Raw genomic sequence first — 12,247 nt, 5'->3', positions numbered from 1 at the left:
TGCATCTTGTACCCATTTAAACCATAACTACATATACAAGACATATTTTGACCTTATTTATAATCTATGATTAATGTTTAAAAAAACAAAGAATTTATACCTACTATAAATATACAACATTTTAAGATTTATACTTTTATTTTGTAACGTTTTAGGGTTAACGGATTTTTTTAGCTAGAGTTGTGCAAAACCTTTCGGAACCTACTTAATTTATAACGGCTGAATTTTATTGAGTTTACCAAAATGCTATAAAATAAAAAGACAATTACAACGAAATATTAGCTCCAATGTTTTGCACAGAAACAATTCAATTAAGCTTAAGTTTGACACTTTTATTTACTACTTAATTAAACGAATACATGACACTAATATGAAAAATAAAATCATTACATTGTTTATGAGGATCAAAAAGTGTCCATGATTCTGAATCGCCAAATCATCCAACACGTATTCAAGCACACCACTTTTAAACAAGATCATTGATTCTATTTACCATCAATTTCACCTACTCTACACAACAATTTATGTAAGTATCTTGTACACCTTTTCATGTTGCCCATAATCTTTCCGACCTCTATCATTCGATTAAATTCTTTGATAACCAATGTGACTTCCTTAATTTTTCGGTCAGTTAAAAACTTTTTTTTTATGTTTATTTAAAACAAAATATCTTTTAAAAAGAATATATTAATGCGAAATTTGTCCCACAACATTATTTTGATGTGAGATAATATTAATATCAAAGCAATTTCAGAGAAACATTTTTCACTAACACTTAAAAGTTTGGATGTCATAACTGATACAGAAAACACAAACATAAACTTATTTTTAGAGGCCTTACAACAACTTATTATACTAATGACCTAAAATCTTCGAATCTCTCAACATATTCGAAGATCACTATTAAAAATTAATAAACTTTGGTGAAATGTTAATATGGGTATTTCCTTGAAAGGAAAAGTTGTGAAATGTTGACGATAGAAATGATGTGTAGTTGATATTGCATGAAAGATTAAAATAATGAAGGACTTAGTACCCCTTAGGGTCTTATGTCGAGTTCAGGCGGGCTAATACCAAAAAATGATAAAAGAGCGATACATCATTTCATGAATTTTAATTTTAGTAGATTATCCAATGAGAACCGGTCCAAAGTTCAAGTATATTTCCTTCCTTACTTAGAAATTTTTTCAAAATTTATTTCAAATTGTAGTTTTGTATATTATTACTTTTCAACACTATTCATGCATTTGATAACTTGTATTATACAATTTTAGAACTCTCATCCGGATCACCCTATCCAACCACCCGCCTTTGTCGGAGATATGTGTAAAACTCAGTTTAGTTAAAAAGATATATATTGCTATAAACATATGCTTTTGTGTTAGATGCGTAAAATGGCACCATAATTTTAAACATACACTTTTAAATTCCAAGTCATTGATAACTATAAACATGAATGTTTATAGAATCTATTAACCTAAAGATAAAAGCATAATGTTATAAACAATAGAAAAATGAGATTAGATTTGTATTGTACACATCTAGCCCATTTTAAAACATCAAAGACTCAAAGAGTCAAAGTAAACCGTTTAACTTTTTATGTTAAGTTCGGCCCGACTAATACTAAACAACGATATAACAATATTATTTTGTTAGCTAAATCTCAATTAAAGAATTATTAAATGAGATTACTATTCAACATAACTTCATGCATTTGATAATTTGTATTATCCTATTTCACAACTCTCATCCCCATCAACATACCCAACCACCCAACTTTGTTGTGCAAAACTTAGTTTAGATGAACAAAATCAAGATTAGACAAAAATATATCAAAAGGGCCTTTGTTTTGTGCAATTAACCAGTTTTCGGTGCGCTTTTTCAATTTTCTTTTGTGTTAAATGCATAAAATAGCAACATATTTGAGTATTAGTTTTTTTCTCTATAAAAAATATATCTTATTTTAAAGTTTCAAGCTATGCATTGCAACAAACATAAAGTTCTATAAAATGTTGCTATAAAAGCTAAAAATAAAAAAAATACATACTTATAAAAGTAGACAATTCAACCCATGTTATTAAACTTGATCTTTAATTTTCTTCAAGCTTTAAATTACATTATATCTTAGGTTTGGGTATGGTTTTTCATTATATTTATAGTTAAATAATACTAAAAAAAGATGTAACAAAATCTTTTCCTTGAAAACATATAAATCATTATTTGTATAGTTTTAGTCTCAAACAGAAAGTGGGATATCGTTTTGTAAACCTATATTTAGCCATGACGACAGTTTTGAAGCTCATATCATCCGGTTTTACTCTCGAAACGACATAAATACCCCTTAATCTTGCTTCTTTTCTTTCCTTGCCCATGAAACCCACCACTTTCGGAAGACCCATTTTGGTAATTCACTACTATATGCAAATGGCATAAAGCCCATGATGCACATGTAATGGGTTAGTTTTTACTGACACATTATCTTCTTCGTTTTCCTACCCATTTCTCCCCCCTCACCGTTTTCTCTATCTCTCAGTCAGTCATGGAGCTCCGCCTCCGGAGAAATCTTCCGGTAGAAGCTTTTATGTTGTTTTTAGTGGTTCTGTTGAGGAACTCAGTTGTCGGTGCCATTACCAGTAAACACCCATGTGATTTTCCGGCGATCTTCAACTTTGGAGACTCCAATTCCGACACTGGTGGCTTATCGGCGGCGTTTGGGCAGGCCGGACCACCCCATGGAGAGTCATTTTTCCATGGTCCGGCCGGTAGGTACTGTGATGGCCGGCTTATTATCGATTTTATAGGTATTTGTTATACAAATCTCTTTCTTTTACATATTCAATAAGATATTTCTTGGGTAAAATTTGTATGATCCATTAATTATTTGGTTGAAAGCAGAAAATTGATGTATTTATAATCATTAAAATAACATAAAGGGTAGTATTATAATTATAAATGGCAATATTTACCATATTTAATTATTTATCATAGTAAAATGAACTTTTTGGATTTTCTCTATTTGGCTAGTTTCATGATTTTTTCAATAATGATATGATTATCTCGCGATAGAAAAAGTCATTTAATTGTACAAAAGATTTATTTTTATATGACCTGAAAACACGACTATATTCTATTCACGTGACAGACGATTAATGGTGTCCCTAACTCGTGTCCAAAATCGTATAATTGGAGCTGCACGTGACTGAATGGCATAACAATGCGTTTTTTTGTTTTTTAATAAAATATTTATAGATTATATTTCTTTTATTAATGTTTTATACTTCTATTTTTTTTCTGTATCATAACAATGAGAATTGTTAGAAATGAATTGTTTTTCCCAGTAAAAATCTGTAAAAAGAAAAATATGGTATGATAAATAAATTAATGAAATTATATTATATATTTGATGATGTGTATTAACCATAAATAAAATTATATATGACCTTTCAATTTAACTAGTTCACCATATTCATTAATATAAACTTTATATTAATTCTAAGGTAAAATGTACATTTGTATAATTCTTAAAACATTATCTAGCAATTAATGTTTTTTTTTAATTAAATTTTTTTTGCAGCTGAAAGCTTCGAGCTGCCATACTTGAGTGCATACTTAGATGCACTTGGCTCGAACTTCACCCAAGGAGCCAATTTTGCCACAGCTGGTTCGACCATTAGGCCACAAAACACAACCCTCCACCAAAGTGGGTTCAGTCCTTTTTCTTTAAATGTTCAAGGGTATCAATTTAATGATTTCCATCGTAGGGTACAAAATTTTCGCACCAAAAAAGGTAACATTTTTCATATTATTATGATATCTAATAATCATATTTATAAACATTTGTGTGATTTATAAATTTCATTGTGTAGTTGATGAAGTATTTAAGCGTTTGATGCCCAAAACTGAAGACTTTTCACGTGCTTTGTATACATTTGATATCGGGCAAAATGACTTGACTGCTGGCTTATTCCAAAACTTAACTCTTAGACAAGTTAGGGATTCCGTACCAGATATAGTAGGTCAATTCAAAACTGTGATCAAGGTGAGTGTTTCCCTTTTAATTTACATAAAAAATATATATGAACCATTTGAGAAACAAATATTATCATCATATAATATTTTTATTATTACATATTGTAACGAATTTAGTTTTTTTATTAGGATATCTATAATCAAGGAGGAAGAACGTTTTGGATACACAATACTGGTCCATTTGGGTGTCTACCATACATCCTCGATCGTCAACCGGTCACAACTGGACAAGTGGACAAATATGGATGTGTGGGCCCATTTAACGAACTCGCTCGATATTTTAACCTTCGGTTAAAACAAACTGTAGATCAACTACGTGAGCATCTACCAAAAGCAACAATCACATATGTTGATATCTATTCAGTCAAATATGCACTCATTACCCAAAGCATCAATCACTTACGTGAGTGATTTTATTAAACTCTTTAATTTAAGATAAATCTTGCATTATTTGCAAATAAGGTACAAGAAAGTGTTTTGTTTATGTGCTTTAAAGACTTGTATGTTTGTTTGAAATTTAGGGTTTAAACATGCATTGAGAGCTTGTTGTGGTCATGGAGGAAAGTACAACTACAATGTGCATATTGGGTGTGGTGGAAAGATCAAAATCAACGGTACGGATATCTTGGTGGGTAAAGCTTGCGCAGATCCAACGGCTGCAATAAATTGGGATGGGGTACATTACACTCAAGCAGCCAATAAATGGGTATTTGATCAAATTGTAAATGGGTCATTTTCTGACCCGCCAATCCCGTTAGGATTGGCCTGCCGTAGACAACATTAAGGTAGTATTTGCATTTGATATCCAAATTTGTTATAGGTAGGGTTCTTAGTGGAAATTATTCAAATTCTAAGTTTTAGGTACTTGAATCAAACATGCTTTATTTTTATTATATTTATTGAATATAGATGGTGCTTATAGTCGGTTTTTTTTTAATTTGAATTTTGGACACGGGTTTATTTTATTAAAAGTTATTTCAAATGATAATTTTAAAATATCCTGAGATGTCTAATCTTTTGAGATGTCTAATCTTTCTCAAATCAAGTTTGAGTAACACTCATCATGTTGTTAAATCAAATTCAAACTTAGGAGTTGTTTGATTAAAATAAGTCATTTAGTGTTGAATGATTCTAATATTTTAATGGTTAAAAAAAGGTAGATTTTATTAACCGTTTAAAGGCTTTTGGTTAGTTTAGAGACAATATAAAACGTATTGAATATTGACCGATTCAAATGAGACCTCTTAATAATTTCATTAAGAGGTTATCAAATAGTCCCTTAATTAAGTATTGTTGAATCAACATTGAGCTCGTTCCAACTCGTTTGGTACCCTATCAAATTGCACCATCCAAGAGTATAAACGTCAAAAATATTGATCCATTTTTAATCATTTCTATCTATTAAAATTTAATTACTTAAAAAGGAGGTGTACCTTACAATGATGGAAACTTTTGAGAAATTGAAAGAGAATAATGTAATTAATATATAGACAAATGGTATAAAAGACACTATATTGTTATTTTTTTCGATTTTGATATTGTATTATTTTTCTAAATTGAACATCGTGTTTTCCAATTTTGTTCAATATTAACCACATAACGGGTTTCCTGGAATTCTCTCGGTAACACCCTAGACGTCGCCCCTTTGCTCATTAAACCCTTTATTATGTGGAAATGAACATCGATAAACTAGGGAAAAAACAACATACACCTCATTCAAGAGGATATTTAATTAGGGTTTGTCCAAAGAAGAAAGCTCAAATGAAATTCCACCGACTAATAGCAACTTCGGACCATTGACACTATTAATGTAATGTGTGTATGGTAAAAATCCCTCCTTTATTTATAAGTTGTGTTAAAATTATAGATTTCTTACTTTATAGTTTATGGTCGAAAGTAATCCTTACATGAGAGATTATTATAACTTAGACTTTGAAGAAAGTGAGTTGTCTTAGAAAGTGATGAGGATGACCATATGTTTGTGGTGGATGAGAGAAATTAAATGACAATGATAAACAGGATGAAGTCAAAATTCAATATTAGTGTAACACCGGGTTTCTGGTATGTATTTTATTTAAGAATTGGATGTATTTTATATGGGACTCGACGAGTTGATGGTCCAACTCGTCGAGTAGAGACGAGATCCGCGGGAAGTTTAAGTGACCTACTCGACGAGTCGGAGACTGACTCGACGAGTAGGCGCTGTTTGGACAAAACCCTAAACCTGAGGGATTGCACCCTATTTAAACATCTTAATGCAGCCTCCATCGTCCCTTATGCTCCCAGAACACCTCGTACTGAAACCCTAATTGTTTTGTGAGATCTAAGGCCATTTTTGGTGATTTTGGTGGTTTGTGATCACAAGGAAGAAGGAAAAGCTTGAGGAGCCAAGAGGAAACCAGAAGATTTCGAGTTTGTGCAGCATCTACAGTTCATTAGAGGTATAAAGCTTGTACCTTGTTCATTCATGTTCTAGATCCCTTTTTGGAGTAAATTAGGGCTTGTAGGAACCACTTTTGGCGACCAATCATGGGTGCAAGCATGGTTGGGGGTTAAGACTCCAGATCCAGGGTCCTTGGGGGACTACATGGAGTAAAGTGGCCAACCTTGTAGCCATAAAGAGCCACATGCACCTTTAGACCTCATTTTTGGGTCCATTGAGCTTATACTCCCATCCATGCACGTAAAGTTCGTAACTTTACGTGCTAGATCGATCTTAGAAGCCTATATCTATCTTTTGGATAAGTGTTGTACATCAGAAATCGAGAAATAAGACTTGGACGACATCGACTCGGCGAGTTGTTCTTGGAACTCGACGAGTCCAGGGCGTGAGTCCCCAGTTTGTTGAGGTTCAAAGGAACCCAGTTGAGTGTTAGAAGGGTCTTAGAGGGGTCCAGGGGAGTGACTCAACATATTAGACTTAACCATGGACCTGGGAATCATAGGACTCGGCGAGTGTATGAACAGACTCGACGAGTCCAAGGCAATCTCCCAACTTTTGAAGATGAACTCGACGAGTTGTTCGTACAACTCTGCGAGTCGCAGACTGGACTTGTTCATAGGATGAAGGTGAACTCGACGAGTTGTTCATAAAACTCGGCGAGTCGGATGAAGGTTCATTCGATGATGTTATAGAAGGAGAACTCGTCGAGTCTTTGCTAAACTCGATGAGTAGAGTCGGGAGGGGGTCAGATGAAAGGAAAGGGACTCGACGAGTTGGAAGCCCAACTCGGCGAGTCAGGTCAACTGGAAGTTGACTTTGACCAAGGCTTTGACTTTGACCAGGGGTAAATTAGTCACTTTACCCAAAGATTAGTTAGCAGTATTTGACTAAGTGTCTTTATGGGAATTGCAGCCGGGGAGTTACCGGAGCAGCAGTCAGACATTTCCCGATCAGCATTTCAGCAGTCAGCCTTACGAGGTGAGTTACCTTCCAGTAGGGGTGGGTCTACGGCACCAATGCCGGCCTACCAGTAGGTGATTATGGTTGAGGTGATTATCTTTGTGATAATTATCTGGTTGTTATGACTGTACTGAGAAATGTGCTAGTAGTAGTAGGGCGCACTAGTCCCTAGTTACCGGTTGAAAGATACCGAAGACGGTTACCGGTTGAAAGATACCGAAGGGGTGGATAGAACCCACGCATGCATAGTAGTATGTATAGGATATGTTATTGTATGATTCAGTATGCTTATGTTATGTTACCATGAAACCAATATGTTTATGCTATTGATTATGTGATAGGGATAGGGGTGAAATAGTCTCCAGTTACCAGTTGAAAGATACCCAAGGGGAGGTTAGTTCCCGGGTACCGGTTGAAAGATACCGAAGGGGAGGGTAGCTCCCGGTTACCGGTTGAAAGATACCGAAGGGGAGGATGGTCCCCAGTTATACCGAAGGGGAGGGTAGCTCCCGGTTACCGGTTGAAAGATACCGAAGATTTGTGCTATGGGTATGATGGGGGAACTCACTAAGCTTCGTGCTTACGGTTTCAGTTTTGGTTTCAGGTACCTCTTCGTCTAAGGGGAAGAGTCGGCGGTGTGGCAGCGCATCACACACATACATGGTTTCCGCACCGGATTTCTGGGATTGTACTCTGATTTACACTGTTCTTGATTATATGGTTTTGAGACATGACATTATGTTTTTACAAGTAATATGAGATTGATGATGTTTTGGTAATCTGATTTGTGAATTAAGTAATTTAAAAACAAAATTTTTGGCCTTGAAAATTGGGATGTTACAATTAGGTTTGTGTTTTTTTTATTTAAAAAAAAAAAAAAGAATAGACTTTATTAAAAAAATTTCCAAAATAAAGAAACTTTCCCAAAAAAATATAACATATTTCATCATCGTGCATCACATTCAAAAACACCATAAAAAGTAAAACATTAAAAATGCAACACTTTAGGACTTTAGGTAATAAAAACTCCATATGGATTGCCATTTTAAATGTATTTTACTTTTATTTTATATATGAAAAATGAAGGAAAATGTATAAATATTGTTATCTGATTAAACATATTTGACTTGAAGGGTTGAAGAAGCACCCAGAAACTAACACCCTTTAAACTTAATACTCAAAAACTGATAAAATCTCAAACCTCTATCGCTTCTTCTCCTTTCTAAATTTCAAATCTCTCTCTCAAGAGATCTCTCCGATGAAAATGTTTCCGGTCTATGGACTAATGATCTCTGTTACATTACTGCTACTAATTCCGACTTTCTCTTCGCCGGACTGTAATTTTCCGGCAGTATTCAACTTCGGTGATTCAAATTCGGATACTGGTGGTTTATCGGCGATGTTCGGACAAGCTCCTCCGCCTAACGGCGAAACTTTCTTCCATTCTCCTTCCGGCCGCTACTGCGATGGCCGTCTACTAATCGATTTCATAGGTTCGTAATTCCCTATCTTCTGCACTGAAAATAACACTCCATCAATTTATCAGAATCGTAAGTGTAGTTTATCCTGAGAATTCAAATTCATCGATCCTGAAACTCATAATTTTCAGATTTATGATTCTTAGCGTAAAGTCGTATCTTATCAGTTCAAATTGATCCATCGATTTGAGTGAAATCAACATATAGACGAAACTTTAATTGTAGTTTTTGATATTCCCCAAATGTGTTTTGAAATTTGGCTGTATTATGATCAGAATCTTCATGCCAGGGTTTCTTAGTCAAAAATTTGAACCATGCAATTTTAATTTCCAGACTTTATTTATTCATTTTTATATTATTGGTGGCGATACATATCTAATTAGTCAACAAACGTTACATATTTTATTAATGTTTCTTCTGATACATATATTTTTTTCTACTCCCAAAAGATAATTTTGACAAGTTCCATAACTTTTCTTCAAAAAAATCCATCTTAAGAAATATCAAAGGAAACAACTTTAACAGGACCATTAATTTTTGGGCAGATACATATATAATGACAATATTTTACAATAATGTAATATTATAATAAGCCGAATTTAGTGGGTTTTGTTTTAATTTTCAGCTGAAGGTTTAGGAATACCTTATCTTAGTCCATTTTTGGATTCAATGGGTACAAATTTCAGCCATGGAGCCAATTTTGCGACAGCTGGATCCACAATCCGACGTCAAAACACTACAATTTTTCAAAGTGGGTATAGCCCGATTTCTTTAGACATTCAGTATGCAGAATTCTTTGATTTCTTGAACAGATCCCAAATAATCCGACAAAAAGGTACTATTTTTTGGCTCATTTATTGTAGGGCTAATAAATTGTATATTATTATGCATTAAAATATGATGCATGATGTTGCAGGAGATGTCTTTAAGGACTTGTTTCCTGAAATGGACAAGTTTTCAAGCGCATTGTACACATTTGATATAGGCCAAAATGATCTCACTGCTGGGTATCGACTTAATATGACTACAGAAGAAGTAAAAGCATACGTTCCTGATGTTATATCACAGTTTACAAATGCTGTAAAGGTGAGATTTATACCCCTGTCTTTTTCCTGTTAACTCTTGATTTGATAAATTAAAATGTTTTAGAAAAAGAAAGTACACTTGAAATGGAAAAAAAAAGTACATGATGATTTATTTATTTGACTTTTTCTATTAAGTAGATATTTCTTCATGTCAAAAAGAAAACGCTCATATATTGCTTAAGGCTGTTTTTTTTTTACTTAATATAAACTTAATGGGTGAAACACTTAATCTAAACAACTATATATGAATATTTCTTTTTGATTTAATGTGGGTATTAAATGATATAATGGGTTAAAAAATGGCTTAATGTATTAAGAATCGACCCCTTTACATATTTGACCTTCTTTTTTCACTCAACTCCCACCATGTTAAAATTGATGAATATTGTTAAAACCGTTTGTTGGATTTTTAGGGTTTTATGGCCATTTAGGCTATGTTTAGTTAGTTTATTTTTTTAATTTTTTAGGTTGTCATGTTTAACAAACAAAAATATAGCTTATAAGTTATTGAGCTTTTTAAAATTCTACCAAATATACATTTTGTTAATTATAAAAAAACACAATCTTCTATATACCCTTTTATGTAATTTTACATATTTCAACAAAATTATCGGTTAGTTTGTCATATTTTGTCAGCTATCAGCTAGCTTTTCGGCTAGTCTACCAAACATAGCCATAGTCTTGTTCAAACGATTTATTTAGTAAAAAAACAATTTATTATATTACAAACACGGTATTATTAAACTCATGTTTCCAATTGTGTCATTAATTATTTTTTGAAAAAAAAATTGTAAATAGAAAGTGTACGATCGAGGGGGGAGATCATTTTGGATACACAACACGGGACCCGTTGGTTGCTTGCCGTACATAATGGATAGGTACTTGATTGCGGCGGCGCAAGTGGATAAATACGGTTGTGCGGCCCCGTATAATGACGTGGCACAGTATTTCAACGAGAAACTTAAAGCCGCAGTTCACCAACTTCGAAAGAATCTTCCTTTGGCCGCCATCACCTATGTTGATGTCTATTCAGCCAAGTATTCACTCGTTGTACAAGCAAAAAAACTCGGTACGATCGTTTTTCCTAATGATTTTTAGAAAAAAAAAATGATCTTTTTAGGGTCTGTTTGGTTTTTTATATATACAAACCAAACAGACCCAAAACCCCAAAACAATGTTGTTTTGGGGTAGTTTGGTTTTTTTTTCATGAAAAAAACCAAAAAAACACAAAACAATATCATTATAAATTTAATTGATTAACTTTTTTGAGGTATAACATTGACTGTGTTTGGCGTGCTGACTGAAAAAACTAGTTTTTAGTTTATAAGCTAACTTATTAATAAGCTATCTCAAACAGCTTATAAAAAAGCTAATTTATAAGCTACTTTTGTGTTCTCATCAAATACTAAATTGCAATAAGTTCAAAAAAATAAGCTAACTTATACGCGTAGAGGGAGTCTGACTGAATTAAGATGACAGGATTTGGTGATCCGTTCTTGGTGTGTTGTGGGCATGGTGGAAAGTACAACTTCAACAATGCAAGGAGGTGTGGGGCCACGAAAATGATAAAGGGTGAAGAATTATTAATTGCAAAATCCTGTGAAAATCCTTCATTGAGAATCCTTTGGGATGGGATTCACTACACTGAGGCAGCTAATAAATGGATGTACGATCAAATTGCTAATGGGACATTCTCTGATCCACCTGTTCCCTTAAACATGGCTTGTCATGCTCATAGATAAGAGAAACACAAACTCACTTGTATTCTCCTAATAATAACTACAACTCTCAAAGACTCAAACCACCAAATTGAATTCACATGGACAAATTAATAAATAGTTGATTGATAATTTGGTTTGGTTTTGGAATATGAAATCTTTAATTCATGCAAAGGCTACATTAAAGGTGGCGTGTTGTCAGTTGTGATGTTTTTGTAACAAATTTTTGGAATGTTAATATGTGTCATTATGTATGTGTAGACGTATCGGTTTTAGTGAAAAGTCAAATAGAAAGTTTTGCTTGTGGGTCAGTAAGAGTAAGGAAAAAGCTTGAATAGCATACTTGTTTTAACAATGGAAAGATGTTCCTTCAACGGTTCAGTTTTAAGTCCAAGTGTTTTTTCATGATTGTGGTATTTGATTGGGCACGAACATTCATGTCCTTACTTAGAGGTCAAGTTGCCACATGGGGATTTCCCAACACAACACCAATAGTCAAACATTATAAATTTTTTACATATTATCTTTTGGTGT

At 33.4% G+C, this 12,247-nt stretch overlaps 2 protein-coding genes across 2 annotated transcripts; both read left to right on the top strand.

The window, feature by feature from the left end:
* The first annotated feature begins 2,304 nt into the window (after window positions 1-2,304).
* LOC145134482 (alpha-L-fucosidase 3-like) lies at window positions 2,305-4,948 on the top strand. Its single transcript, XM_079069322.1, has 5 exons — window positions 2,305-2,801; window positions 3,575-3,787; window positions 3,867-4,039; window positions 4,159-4,432; window positions 4,551-4,948. Exons 1-5 carry the CDS (start codon window positions 2,540-2,542, stop codon window positions 4,811-4,813), a joined length of 1,185 nt encoding a protein of 394 aa, XP_078925448.1. The 5' UTR covers window positions 2,305-2,539; the 3' UTR covers window positions 4,814-4,948.
* Window positions 4,949-8,553: 3,605 nt separating this feature from the next.
* Window positions 8,554-11,914, top strand: LOC145134907 (GDSL esterase/lipase At3g26430-like). The gene is made up of 5 exons (XM_079069713.1): window positions 8,554-8,925; window positions 9,536-9,745; window positions 9,827-9,996; window positions 10,794-11,064; window positions 11,475-11,914. The coding sequence occupies exons 1-5, from the start codon at window positions 8,691-8,693 to the stop codon at window positions 11,735-11,737; spliced, it is 1,149 nt and encodes a 382-aa protein (XP_078925839.1). The 5' UTR covers window positions 8,554-8,690; the 3' UTR covers window positions 11,738-11,914.
* Window positions 11,915-12,247: the final 333 nt, after the last annotated feature.

The sequence above is a fragment of the Lactuca virosa genome, chromosome 8 (assembly GCF_052849685.1).
Source record: "Lactuca virosa cultivar CGN04683 chromosome 8, Lactuca_virosa_CGN04683_v6, whole genome shotgun sequence".
Lineage (NCBI taxonomy): Eukaryota > Viridiplantae > Streptophyta > Magnoliopsida > Asterales > Asteraceae > Lactuca > Lactuca virosa.
The sequence above is the reverse complement of the archived record's forward strand: the minus strand, read 5'-3'. Positions and strand labels throughout refer to the sequence as shown.

Coding starts and splice junctions, on each gene's coding strand:
- LOC145134907 (XM_079069713.1), top strand. CDS start 8,691: ATGAAAATGTTTCCGGTCTATGGACTAATGATCTCTGTTACATTACTG. Junction 9,746..9,826: donor CCAAATAATCCGACAAAAAG/GTACTATTTTTT, acceptor ATGATGTTGCAG/GAGATGTCTTTAAGGACTTG. Junction 11,065..11,474: donor TGTACAAGCAAAAAAACTCG/GTACGATCGTTT, acceptor TTAAGATGACAG/GATTTGGTGATCCGTTCTTG.
- LOC145134482 (XM_079069322.1), top strand. CDS start 2,540: ATGGAGCTCCGCCTCCGGAGAAATCTTCCGGTAGAAGCTTTTATGTTG. Junction 2,802..3,574: donor GCTTATTATCGATTTTATAG/GTATTTGTTATA, acceptor TTTTTTTTGCAG/CTGAAAGCTTCGAGCTGCCA. Junction 3,788..3,866: donor AAATTTTCGCACCAAAAAAG/GTAACATTTTTC, acceptor TTCATTGTGTAG/TTGATGAAGTATTTAAGCGT.